General features: G+C 44.6%; 1 protein-coding gene across 1 annotated transcript in view; it reads left to right on the top strand.

The window, feature by feature from the left end:
• Positions 1–1,577, top strand: part of OGFOD3 (2-oxoglutarate and iron dependent oxygenase domain containing 3) — a gene marked incomplete at both ends in the record, with an annotated part of 34,993 nt that extends 33,416 nt beyond the window's left edge. The window contains one exon of the mRNA XM_079544286.1: positions 1,441–1,577. Within this exon, the coding sequence (XP_079400412.1) occupies positions 1,441–1,577 (137 nt within the window). The remainder of the gene's footprint in view (positions 1–1,440) is intronic.
• Positions 1,578–14,306: the final 12,729 nt, after the last annotated feature.

Here is a 14,306-nt window from a genome sequence, read left to right as displayed (position 1 = left end):
GCTATGTGTACAAATGGATTTATTTTTTACATTTATTTATAGCTTTACACATTATTGATCTACAGCCAGAGGCAGAGAAGAGTATGATATATGAGTTCATAGCTCTGCTTGGCAGCTGAGACTGCTTCCTATGAGAGAATAAATACACACTGCAGCTGCATGTGCATGGACACAGGCAGCTCAAGCTCCATGAGGCCAGTCTGGTTTTGTTCAAACTTCCCATGTGTGCTGCTGAAGAGCAGGCGAGCAAAATAACTTCTGCATCTTTAGTTAGCAAAGAACATCAGCTATGTAGCTGATGTCCATTTTCTGCAGTGTACCAGAGTTGGAATAGCTTGTCTTGTAATTGTGCAGACTTTAATTAGCCTTTGAAGTTTTTTGGTTGGCCTAGTGGTGAATGATCCCAGGCAGAGTCAGACTGTCAGTGTGAGTTCTAGGTAAGCTTTAACAAAGTTTAGTCTAATCTGAACAGTGAAAAAAATAGATGAGAAGGAAAAACATATGCTATTGGGGTAAAACAGTGATGCGTGTTGGTATTACTGTCCTTTATGGAAATTTGAGCACTCCTAGAGCTGCTTCAGTTCTGTTATGTGTTCAACATCAAACTGTTATGTTCTCAAAATACTTAAATAGCATGGAAGTGCAGAGTGACCATTCTGATGTGCTGTTCAGTGGGGTGCTTGCTGGAGTTATCAAAGCCACTGGGTTCCACCCTGAAGCAACCTAAGGCCTGGAGAGCCCCATGGCAGGGCAGTGTGATGGTCAGAGCTTAGACAGGATGAAGCACAGGGGTAAGCATTTGCACCTATAGAACAACTTCCAAATCTATGTATAGATGCAGTGACTCCTGCTAAGGAAAATTAATTTGTATATGAGAGTAATACATAACTTTCTGTCCTGGCTCAAGAGTGAGTGAGCTGGCTGTGTACAAAAAGCTATAGCAAATACTTGGCACAGTGCTAATAAGCTGCCACAGCTACTTGTGAACCTGCTGAGCATTTGTTCACTGAAGACTTTTTACCACCTCCGTAGCACTTCCTCCTTCTTTGGTCTAAAATTAGAGCCCAGATTAGAAGGGAAGCAGGGAGAAACCCAGGCGCTTCACTGATTGTCACCAGAGATGCTTTTTTTCTTTTTTTTCTTCTTAACTGAGGCAACTAAAACCTGGATTCGTATGTTCTTGGCTTCCTCCTACCTTCTATAAACTATGAGATGTGGTGGAATTACGTCTCCAGCTTTGCAGCACGAAGGATTAACATAAAGTTAAACAGTCCATAAAGCTGTCAGAGTGCAGCACAAGCTCACAGCAGTTTGTGTGATGAGCGAAGGGCTCTCAGGTAGCTAGGAGCAGCTGGACTGAGACAACAACAGCAGAACTGTGTAGAGCTGATTGCTGAGTGGCAAACTCTATGTCGCTGATTAAATACTTTGTCTTTACAGGCCGGGTTTCCTTTTTCACCTCTGGATCAGAGAATCTGCATCGGGTGGAAAAGGTTCACTGGGGCACTCGCTACGCCATCACCATCTCCTTCACTTGCAACCCAGAACATAGCATTGGGGATCCAGTCTTGATGTAATTCCTCCAGGGGTGGAACATAATGGTCAGATGGAACAAGAGAAGCCCTGCGAGAGAAATGGAGAGAACTCTTACAGACTCTCATTCAATCAGAATTTCCCAGATGTATTATGATATTGTAACACGTTTTATTTCCACATGTCCTTTTCAGTACATGCTGCAAACAGTGCCTTAAGGACCATCTTAGATTTGGTATATTCTGTAAAAGATTTCCCTTTATGTGTAATCCTATGATTGGCTCTTTATTTTTCTACTTATTTATTTTGATTCTTCAGTGTAAATGTTATGAACTACCTTTTGGACTATATCTTGATATGACACCCCATGCTGCTGTTAAATCCTGCAGCTGCTTCTATTACTGATGGGATTTAGGAAGTCTGACCAAAGTTAATTCATCAAGATGAGTGCTATCCTTTCAGAAATATCTCCTCTTGATAGGAATGTATAGTCCTTAGCACAGGCAGTACACCTGTGGTTTGACTACTGGGCTTTACTTGAACTTTCTTTTAAAATTAAATTTCTACAGACATTTTCTGCTACAAACAAGGACCAGTTAATGTGACGTCAGAAATACGGCCTTTTAGTTTAGAAAGCACATTGCTTTTGAATCACAAATGCAGTGATGCACTAGGGAACAGCACCACAGTGGATTCCTCTGACCAGCATGCAGCATTCCCAGTGCAACTCACTATGTCAGTGTCACCTTAATGAAAACAATTAATCTCCTGGTCAGAAAGCACATGCTGGCTTTATGGGAGTGTGACCATTGAACTGTGTACATCAAGTGTTGAAAGGAGAGCTGGGTGGAGGTAGTCAGGCACTCTGTATTCAGCCGAGTGTTCAGCTGTCCAAATTCCCAGCTATGACTGTAAGATTTGAGAGCAGCACAGGTGAGAAGGAAGTTGGCTTTGTGGTGGTTTTGCATGTGCTTGTCTCTATAGACTTGATCGTGTAAACCCTGACTTGCTGCTTGGACAGCTGGGTAATGAAACCGTGCTGAGCAGCTGTGCATGGTATGTGGGCTCTGAGGGAAGTTGGTGTCCACTTACATCTTAAACTGAAATGCTCTTGAGCTGGAGCTCATTTGTACAACAATTTGAAGCATCTATTTATTGGGCCTGAATTTAATCTTAAGACCCATTTTAAGAGGGCTCTTGACTTCTGTTATTGTTGACACTGCTTACACATCGGGTGTAGTGAGCTGCTGTGTTTACTTTGTCTAAAAACAATGCTTTATTTCATTCCAGAAAGTTTATCAATAGCTTTTTTTGGATTTCTCTATTTTGAATTAGGATGGCTATTTCTAATCAGCTAGGATCATTAGTCTGTGATGTTATTAGAATAATGAATTGCTCTCTGCAGAGAGAAAGGGGTGACTGCGCTGCAGCACAAATGAAGAAACAAAGCAGTGACTTGGGAAAGGTTTTTCTGGGCCACCATGTTAAGTAAATGGTAGGAAGAAAGTCTTTTTTTTCTCAAATTCTGAAGTAAACTGAGACCTGAGAAGGGCTTCCTAGTCTCCAAGGAGTTGTTTCAGTGGCTGGATGATAGGAAAATAATGCTGTTATTTGGATCTGTATCTAATTACTTGTCTCCAATGCTGTTAATTCAAAGCAGATTCATCCCACTGAAGTTGTATGTTTATGTGAAGGCAGACCAAGATCATCAGCAACAGTTCTGCTGGCTTAAAACTTGATTTCTAACACCACCTTGTGATTTAAACGCGGTTTTTACCACTGCTGTCAGAGAAATCTAAATATCAATGGACCTCTGTGGATTTGGATTTGATTCTCAAGGTTGAGGAATAAAAACTGAGGGCTCTACCATTTTTTCCAAGAGTTTATTACTTTTCTGTCATCCAGGCTTTGAGTTGCACTAAATGGCAGTGGTGCATTCAGAGCTGCCCTCTATAAAACACTGCTTAACAAGAACATGTCAGGCCATGGGGGAAATCTCAGCTCATCTCCTCTCAGGTTTTAATCTTCTGAAGATCCTGTACGTTGTAATATCTTCCAAACATGGTGCGCTTCTCCCGTAATGCGAACTGACTGACGTTCAGAAATAGAATCCAATTGGTATTTGTGTCTTCTGGGGTTTTTAAGCTTCAGTAACGTGTTCAATGTGATGACCAAACCTGTCAAATGCAGTTTGTGAGAAATGTGTGCGCTGTACCTGGTAATAGAATTTATGTTTTGAGAAAAGCACAATAATTCAATATGTTGTGTGTTCCAGGTACTAATCAAGATTTTGTATTTGAAGCTTCAGTATCTGAACTACTAAAAGCAATATATCCAGATCTATGAAGAAATTAAGTGGCAAATGAGGGAATAGAGCACAATCTAAAAGATTCTGATTGTATCCTCCAGCAGGGAAATAACAGCAGAAAGGCTGATGTTCCTGAGGCGCATTGGAATCTGCAGAATTCAGCAATCATTAGAAATAAGCTTGACTTAATTTTAGCCCCCTAATAACTTTTTATTAGGGGTTATCTCTCCCCATTTCTTGACAGATCATTCTGAATCTAAAATACTGTAATTGCTGTTGATGCATCCGTCTGTCCTCTTTCAGGTTCAGCCTGCCTGTCGCTGCTGGGAAATGCAGTGTTCCTTTTCTCAGAATTCAGATTGAGGACAGGATTTGTTCTAGTCAACTAGCATAAATCTGATGCCAAGCTGCTGCAGACAAGTGCTCTTAATTGAACACACGGGAAACCCAAAATCTTGATGTTTCCCAGAGGTGTGAAAGCTTCTGTATAGAGCCCTCGTGGTTCAAATAATGTAAAGATGGGTTGGTACGTGGTTGGGGGGAACTGGGGCGAAGTTCTGATGTACATTTGAGCCTTGTCCCTTCAAGCATAATCATTGAAGGTATTTAGGAATGTCAATTTAAGCATTTTTAAAGAAAGATTTTTTTAAAGAAAGCCTGTTTGTGTGAAATAAAAGCCAGGGTGAAATAGAAAAGGCATCAGGAGATGCCTTCGACTAAGACACTGGGTAACACTTCTGGAGGGCTCATCCAATGATACTTTGGAAATTATTTTTCTATTAAGGCGTTGGAAATTACCAGGATATCCTGTTAAACTAACAGATACGTGATCAGATTTGGTCTCTGACATACACCTAGCTTTCAGTGCTATAGCACACTCTTCATTTTATTTCTTTTAATCCTGTACGACTGGATTGTTGGAGCGCTGAGTGGACCTCTTGGGATTTCTGACGTGTAAAATGTTCAGGTGTGTAAGCAGTTGTGGAATCATTGTGTCTTCTTTAACACCCTGTAAATAACAAAAGCTGGAAAGACACGTTTGCACTGAGACTTATCCTGAAGGTGTGTTGTCCACATGAAATGTTACAAGCTCCATTTGAATGAATTTCAAGTTCAGGAAAGCTGGTTGGAATACTCTGTTTACAGAAAGGCCATGCTGTCAAGAAACCCTGGGTTTCTTTCTTCATTTCTAATAGAAACAGGAGAGAATGCAACCCCACTCCTCTGCCCCTAAGCAAAGAAAGAAAATCTCAGCTCTTGTCTCTCCTGATGAAGTCTATTGTGAGGAACCCCAACCGAAGATTGAAAGAATAGCAGAGTGATTTCCTTCGTGAACCACAGATGGCTCTGGCACACGTGGATCACCAGCCTCATTCAGAAGGCAGACTTTAAGGAAATCCAGGGCAGAGAGCCCTCGTAAAGTGCTGGTAATTCCCTGGTGAGTGGCTGTTGCTCCTTGTAGAAAGAGCACTGAGGAAGTACAGCATTGTTTGCCTTATCTGCACTTTTGTAAACCTGCTTAGAAGGCTGAAAGCTGGTTTTACAGCTTGTTTGCTGAAACATAAAGTCAGCTCTCCTTCAACAACAGCCCATTTATCCCTGAAGTGTCTGTGTAGGCACGTTTATCTTCCATACAAGCACGGGTGACTTGTACCTAAGCTTTGCAGGAGGGAAAACAACTCCTATTTCCACACTGTGCATCTTTCTTTTATTTTGTTCCATCATCTCCTCTCAAATCTCTTATTTCATCTCAATTCTGTCCTAGCAAACTTAAGCTTTTACCTACTGTGAATGCTAAATAGGGAATGTATGTGTATGCCGTTACTTATTCACTGCCTCGACCATCACAATTGTTTGGGACACCTGCAAGTGGCATTTGCCTTGATGTTCAGTGATGTGCAAAGTGCTTGACCTTGCACTATCACTGCAAACAGTGACCTGGAAACACACACTACAGAATCATAGAATTGCTCAGGTTGGAAAAGACCTTAACGATCATCAAGTCCAATCACAACCTAACCATGCTACCCTAACTAACAACCCTCCACTAAATCACGTCCCTGAGCATCACATCCAAATGATTTTTAAACACATCCAGGGATGGTGACTCAACCACCTGCCTGGGCAGCCTACTTCAATGCTTAGCAACCCTTTCAGTGTCTGATATCCAACCTACACCTCCCTTGGTGCAACTTAAGCCCATTTCTCCTCGTCCTGTCGCCAGTGAGAAGTGCCACTAGTGCCTTGTTAGAGCTTGGTGCCAGCAGTTCCTGTCTCATCAGCTCTGTGATGCACATGCAGGGCTGTTTAATTTCAAAGAGATTAGGGATGTCTTAGAGCAAGGAATGCTCACTCTGCTTCCTAGCCTGTGAAAAAGCCCAATATTGCTAACTGTAGCTCTATAGTGTTTGCACATTCAAAATAGCAATGCTTCAGGCACCCGATGTTTGAGTGGACAGACCCCCACATGTGGCTTATTTTTCTCAGCCATACTCAAACTGTCTTTTTCCTGCATCCTTTTTAACCCATCCTGTGTGTATTCAATTTGAAGAAGAATTTTTGATTGTGGTAAACTGACAAGTGTTCAACTTGCTTTCTTTTTTTTCATTCTTTAACTTAATACTCTCTTATTTTTCTTCTGTCCCTGCTTAAAAGGATGCTTGTTATTTCGGAGAGGTGTTTGTTTCCATCTCCCATTATCTTACGCAGCTGAAAGAATGGCAAGGTAGGGATCCATGTTGTTGGCTGTTGAATGTGCTAGTTTTTTGGGGAAAACCTGTGGATAGAAAGTACTGGATTCTGAAATAGAAACCAAAAAAACCCTTTTTTGCTGTTGATCATCAGTGGCTGTTTTGTATTACAGGATGGATCTTGTTAGGGGATCCCTGCTGGCAGGGATGCTCCTACGTGTGCAGACCAGGCTGCAGGATCACTAGAAATGCTTGGATGCTAACTGCAAAATCATAAAAGCAGCCAGGAAGCACCAGCTCCTTCATTTCTCTAACTTTCACATGCACCCAAGCAAAGCAAACCCCTCAAAACATCTAGCTTTACTGCTGGATAATTCTGAGGCTTTCCAGGCAACCTGGACTGGTTGAATTTCTGAGCTGTTGGGCTGCAGAACTGGTGGTGCCTGAAATCACAGCATCTCAGAGAAGGAAAAAATCCCAGTGCTTTCCTTTGAGACTGCCTTTCACTGCCAGGATAAGGTCTCTGGGTAGATTTGCACTTCGTCACTGACCTCCTGATGCATTACTTTGGCAGCCAGAGCATTAAATCTGGGAGGGACATAAAAAGCGGTGGGTCCTCATGGAGTTATTTTGCATCATTTGGCTCTGGATGGTGGTTTCTTCTATCCCCACCAGCAGGCAAACATTTTTATTTCTGGTATATGTCATTACTGAAGAGGAGGAGATGTGTTCTGGGAATCCTCTTTGCATCTAGGGCTTTAAATGTGACTCACTGAACACCCACATACAAAGAGAAGGCCACATTCCAGCAGATGATTCCAAACTTTGACAGCTGCGAAACCAGGCAAGTCTTACACCATTCAGTCCTTCTCGACAGAAAATGAATGAGAAAATGATCTTGCATTTTTTCTGTTTTGCAATTGCAGTTGCAAACCATAAATGCGTTTTGTCATTGTTTTGGAGGGAGATAAAAAGTAATTAGAGAGGAATTCCTTTCCACAGGGAGGAACAGGATCAACATAAACTTTGCCTGTTGTTCACTAAGGTGAGAAATAAATACAGCAAGCCAAGCAGAGGGAGAAGTTAAATAGAGGGTTAAATAGAGGCCAACGTACTGCAAAGCCTATCGCTTCCAGCAGAAGTTAAACACGTTTTCACACTGCAGCTCAGGTTTATATTTAGGCTTTCGGGCAGGCCGTTAAAATTTGTCCTCTTCCTGATCATTCTCCTTAAACAAAATACTTTGGCCATGAAGCATGTACAGAAGGGCAGTAATCAAAACCTTTCCCTAGCTGAATCCTGCAGGGACATAGCTTAGATCTGAGCATCTCAGAAGTAATTTTTCTGCCTTCTGGTGATGGGGAGGATGGCAGAAGTGAAGGTGCTGACAGCAGATGTGCTGCACGCTGATTCCCCTGGAGTGGGAAACATAATGGTAACGGGGACTGTATATTTATAAACAAGGGCTTGTACATTAATGCTACAAACGTGGCAAAGGTTATAAGCAGCAGAACTATCTCTAATTAAATCATTTCACGGAGCTGGAAAAACAGAAGAGCTTTGAGCCTTAAAGCTTTGGTATTAATAAATGAGATTGAGTGAGTGAGTAAACAGATCAATTAACTTAATAGAAAAAGTAAATTGCATCGTCTGCCTCTCCCCTGCCCAGCAGCTGTTATTGAACCTGAGTTTTCTTCCAGCTGGAGATGAACATGCGGGACGGACGGACAGCAGGCTGCTCCCCGGGACATCCACACAGAGAGGACAAAAGTGGGAATAGAAAATTATTTGCTTGGTCTGCTGCCATTTCATGTTAGACTGAAATTGATCCTCTGGATGTACAACTGTCCCTTTCCCCTCTGATATTTTAAGGAAGGGGAGAACTAGTATATTGCAAAATCTTTCCAAATGGATGAGATTTGAGCTCACTGGCTTACTTGCTGGGTGCAGGCAGAGATCTACAGATGCACGAAACCATCATTTAGGAGAACAGGTGTTTTCCAGTTGCGTTCAAGGCCCTGAAGGCTGAGGACAGCACGTGTGCATCTGAGACAGCTTTTTTCCTTGAGAATGCAAGTGATTGTACTAGAATGTGAAGTGAAATCCGTCTCTACAGTAGCTGCCTTGGGCCTGGGAGGTGTGCATCCACCATCCCTGGGTGTGCTCAAGAACCATGGAGATGTGGCACTGAGGGATGTGGCTCATGGGCATGGTGGGGTGGCTGATGGTTGGACTGGATGATCTTAGTGGTCTTTCCAACCTTCGTGGTTCTATGATTGGGAAGAACACAGATGTGGAAGGAATGTTGGACTTAGTGATCTTAAGTAATTTGAGTCTCCTTCAAAATACTGGCCTGGCCATAAATATTACCTAAGTTCTGTTTAGGTGTCATAGCCAAGGATGGTTCCTAGCCACATGAGCTTCACCACTGCTAGACAGCTAAAATACTGAAAATAATCTGAAATAGAGAACTCCTTCAAACAGCATTTTGTAGCATTGCCACATAGTGCCCAAATCCAGAGGCTGGCTTTGTTTGAAGACTTAAACCATCCCCAGCTATAAACATTTACAAATGACTCAGGTGAAGGTTGCTGGTCCTCTCTTTCTGTTCTGGTACCCCGGTTCCCCCCTCTCTCCACTGCTCCTGTTGTCCCAGGGCTGAGGTCTGTGGGTGCCACTGGGTGCAGGCACCTCCTGGCAGCCAGGCTCAGCCGCCCGCCCGCCTCTCCTCCTGGCGACAGTTACTCTAAACAGCAGGGCTGGTGTTTATCCTCAGGGCTTGACTCCATCAATTCACCCAGTTTACATTGGGGAGTGGCAGTAAAACGTAACGCTTCGGAGAATTCTGACTGCACGCACTCCCACGTAGGAAGCCAAGAAATACTTTGTGGCCCTCAGCCCCTTGTGGGGTGGGTGATGGAGACCACCCCAGGGTGAGGGTCAGGGCCTGGGGCTGCGTGCTGTGCTCTGGCTGCTGAGTTCTCAGTGCAGTCAGCTTCTGGGTGGGGGACACACATCTAGCAGGGCTGGAGGCCACAGGGGGGTGGTGGCAGCAGAAAGGAGTTCCTGAAAGGGAATGGGAGAATGAAAGGGTGCTGAAAGAAAAGGGTGAGGATGATGAGACTGGAGGGGGGGCCTGAGAGCAAAGCTTGCTTGTTGTGTCCCATTGTCCGAAGTGATGTTTCAGCTCCTGCTGCCAAAATGCTGACTGCAGGTAGCAGTGCTGCAGTGCTGATTGGAACATCCCAGCGATGCTTGGTGGGGACTGATGTCACACCTGCAGGCATAACGGTGAAAAGTGAAGCTGGCAGCTGGCCCAAAGGCTCCAGCAGATGGGAATCCCTCCGTGTGGACAGACCGAAACAGGTTTTTAGAGACAATTCATGAAGTACTGAGAGTTGAGAACAGTGTTTCTACAGCCACCCTCTGCTGATAGAGCTCTGTAGCTGCTTTGTGTTCTGCTGTTTCCCTGGGGACAAAGAGAGAACACCCCCTAGCTCTCCTCTCCTTGAAACCATGGGGCTCCCACAGAGCTGCTTTATGGCTGACCCTCTTCTCAAAAAAGCAACATACAAAGCTAGATCACACCAGGAGCTTCCCTGTCCCCTCAGCAGCCAGGACTCAGGACAAATGCATTAATTGCTTGACTTGTTATCATTCCAGATCACTTGTTCTGCCTGTTTGGGAGTTACATTCCTCAACAGGTTTGGATTCAATTTCATTCAACAGTTTTGTAACCATGGGTAACTGCAGCAGTGACGTGGCTGTGCTCTGCTGCGAGGAGGCTGTCATGGTTGTCAGGTTTTAAAATCAACCTGCTTTGACAGCTCTTCTGCTTTGCAGAATTCACCTTGCAGAGTCTGCTTTGAAAAAGCTGGTAAAATTATTTTCCTGTTTGAAGCATTTAATCTAAAAGGAAAAGAAGAGGAGCAGTTCATGAGTGCCTTTGTGAAAGACTGATAGGTTTCCAGAGATACAAGGTCTGTCTGTTTTCTTTTTAGGGAGTACACATTAGAATAAGTTTACTTTGTTCCAGGGCATATTGTGAAGGATGAGGTTCAGTACACTTCATTTTGTGCTTGGATTAGAGGAGCCCATAAATTGTAGAGGTTTTGGAAGTAACAAGGGCAGATAAGTCTGCCTGCGATCAACAAAGGTTGCGAGGCTTTGCTTTTTCTTCTCCTTCCTTTCTGAATGTCTGCAGCATTGTTATTAACTAATAATTCCGAATTAAGCTGTATTCATCTTGATTCCAGTGGTATCTCTTCTTTATGTCCTTTCCTCAAAACTGTTCCAAATAGTCTTCAAAAGAAATCAGTTACAAGCCTGCCTGAGCTCTCATACAGATACCTGACATTCTTCATGCAAGTAAAATCACGACAATAAGCTGTAAAGGATTTATTATTTTTTTCAGTCTTGTGCACCACCGTGCCCAAAGGCCCTGGAAGTTTGTCCTTGCTCCAGAAAGCCTCTCTGGGTAATAAATGAGCAGGTGCCATCAGTGGAAGGCAGAGAGCGGAGTTCCTGCTTCCCACCGGCAGTGCTGGTAAGCAAAGGTTTTCAAACCCCGGTAAGGTGAGAGCTGTTTTGGAAAGATAAAATCAGCAGCGATTAAACGAGCTCTTAATTAACCAAATATTCCCCCTGCTTGGCTTTCCAAATTATTCAATAACTGAACAATTATAATGAGCTCAGCAAGTAATTACAATCCATAACAGACCGTGCCCTCGCCAACTGCAGCTTTCTCAGCACGAGCTGTGAACATGCCAGGAAATGAAGCCCGTGAGGTGTGAGTCAAACAGCTGAAAACAGGAACAAACCACCTCGTTTTGGAAGTGGTGGGAGGAAAACTGCTGCCTCCATCCCAACTCTGTGCTGAATCCTTAAGTGTGCAGTCCAAGACTTAGAAACCATCACACAAACAATGAGCGTGGATCAAATTTGCAGTGCTATCTCTTCAAGGATGCTTTGGCAAAGCAGGACAAAGCAGGGCTTAAGCTGGAGCAGCAGCCATGGAAATGTCCTGTGTTGCCCCCAGCGAGGCAGACTGGAGCTGTGGGATGCAGATTCCTTGGCTGGAGCTGCAGGATTTGCTGGGAGCAGTCATGCAGTGCCTACTTTGTGGTTATGCTGTGGAAATCAATAGAGACTTCTGCCTTCTCCCCAGGCAGCAAGAAGCAACAGACATGAGAGGTACGACACTTCCCCAGAGCCTCACAACTCTCTCTATGTTTTGGGGTCTGGTGGAGGCACTTTCATTCTGGAGGATGGAAGGAGGGACTGCAGCATGAGGCAAAGCAAGGATGGAGTACACAGAGACCAAAGAAGTACGGAAGATTAAAACAAGAGCACCAAAGGCAGCAACACGCTGAAAGCAAAATGAGTCTACTGAACAAACAAACTGAATCCACCATCCTTCTGTAAATGCTGCTCAGAATGAGGGGAATGTGACACTGTTCAGGTACAGGTCCTGGGCTGAAGTCAGTAATTATCCACAGACAGGGCCTGAAACACACACCTCACAGCTCCTTAAGATAAACATCTACTGCAGAATGTGAGAGAAGATGGAAGGCCTGTTAAGATGCCGCTTTGATGCTTTTCCTTTTTCCTTTCTGATGTCTAATCTGGTGCCCTCCCTATTTCCATGCACTTCCTCGCAGGATGTGGCTGCTGCAGCACAGCACTTCCAGCCTCGGGCAGTTTCCCTGTGATCCCATTTGGGTTAATGAGCCATCTGCTGTGGCACAGTAATGTTTCACCTTTGCCTTGTGCAGGTAGCAGAGCCCTCTGCCCACGCTGGGCCCCCTCTGGGGCTGTGTGCATGACAGTGGTACTGGCGGACGTGAGAAGTTTTCCCAGGCTTAAGGCTTTTTTTCTCTTGCCTTTTATTGAACTAAACCCCAAACTTGTTGCTGTTCCCCCTCCTTTATATAACAGATAAATAGTGAATTCCCAGGGCCCCCAATGCTTGGTAGAGAGAAGATTCACTTGGATGGAGGGAGGGAAAAGAGTGGGTGCTGTTCCAGCTGTGCCTCCACTTAAACAGGAGCTACAGAGTTCTCCCCATCACTTTCTCATTCCCCCTAAGAGAAGATGCTGTGGAGACAGAGGCAGCACTCGGAAATCCAGGAGACCTGTGCCACAACAAACTTGTGTTTGTATTAAAACAAAGTAAAGCAGCAAAGCAAAGCTACTCAGCTGCTGTTTGCTGAGTGTGGGCAATTACTCGTGCTGTGCTGTGCCTACTGCAGGAGGAGGCTCCTTGATTTAATCATTCCAAACAGATGGCAAGAACACAATGACAGGGAGCGATGCCCTCACCTCTGCTAGTCCCACCACTCCCAACCCGTGACATGGGGAGGAAGAGGCTGCCAGGAGGTGAAGAGCAGAGTTTGCTCCCTGCCATACCTCCTGCTCTTGGCTCTCACTAGCAGAAGTGTGGAGCAGCAGTGCCATGAAATAATGATGCTTTTATCAGGAGCATCGTTCCAGCCGTGCTCCCTGAGACGCCAGCCAAGCACAGCTGCCATGGCTGCAGGCTGAGCGATAATCTTCACTCCCTGCCTGCCATTAATCTAAAAATGGATGAGGAGTTCTTCTGGTACACAAACATTCCCTCCGTTCAAGCACTAAAAGCCAACTGGAATCCCAAGCTGTCCCTAAAAGGAGAGTGCTTTACTGCTGTGCATAATATCTCTCATCTGAGGATCTCAAAGCATTTCACACGTGTTACCGGTGTCTTAAAACACTTGTGCAGAGCATGGAAACCACATCGCTGGTTTATAGGCAGCAATGGGTGGCTTCTACAAGGTCACACAGAGAGTCCCTGGGGTTGTGAAGGAGCAGCCGGGGCTTCCCACCTCCTCCCATGGCTGATAATCTCCCCCAGCTCAGATGTCAAGCGCTGCCCAGATAGGTGTACAGCATCACAGTGCTTGTAAATGTGGGCTTTATTGGCTATCTTGTTCTAAGCCTGCCTGGGATACTTATCAGCAGCCTTCAGGATGAATGGCCTCACGATGAGAGTCCTGTTGCCAGTGATGGGAAGGAGGATAACTGTACATTGAGAGGGATCAGATAACTGCCGCCTTGTGCTGCTGCGGTTGCTCCTGAGCCCTGACACTGAAGCTGCTTTCAAAACATGGGGGTGGAGGTAACTCAGAAGAACGGCATCACAACTGCAGCCTAAGATATTCCCTTCTACAGTGTTGAATGAAGGAAAACAACTTCTTATGAAAGAAAAAGCAGAAACTCAACGTATCTGTAGGGTTTTCTAATGCAGTGTCACCTCCTGGGGGGCTTCTTGCATGAGCTGCCCCTATAGTTCCCAAATGTGAAGGCAAGACGTGAAACTAAATGGCTTAGAAGTGTTATGAGTTTGATGGAAGCCTCTGATGAGGTTTGCAGGAGCACGTATGTGAAGCACTAACTGTCTCCAGAACTCGGTGTTTATGGACACAGCACATTTAGATTCAGGAATCTGCCTTGCTTTGTTTGGATGAATTCATATTTGTTTTTAGTTAAGAATTCAGGAGCTGAATTCAAGATCCTAACGGGCGTGCACAAGGAAAGGCTGACAGCACCGTAGTGAGACGTGGCCGAAACGAGCTCAGCAGCTCTCACTTCTTCCTTATCAGCTCCATTTTGCTTTGAGAGCTGTGCTGTGCCATATGCAGCTGATAGCGCTGGGTGGGTTGGCATTGTGTACCCTTATTTGTTACTTTTCCTCCAGATAACTTGATGGAGGATCTGGGGAGGCTCTTTCCCAATATGGA

Source organism: Tetrao urogallus (assembly GCF_951394365.1).
Source record: "Tetrao urogallus genome assembly, chromosome: 18".
Taxonomy (NCBI): Eukaryota; Metazoa; Chordata; class Aves; order Galliformes; family Phasianidae; genus Tetrao; species Tetrao urogallus.
This window is presented reverse-complemented; position numbering and strand designations above follow the sequence as displayed.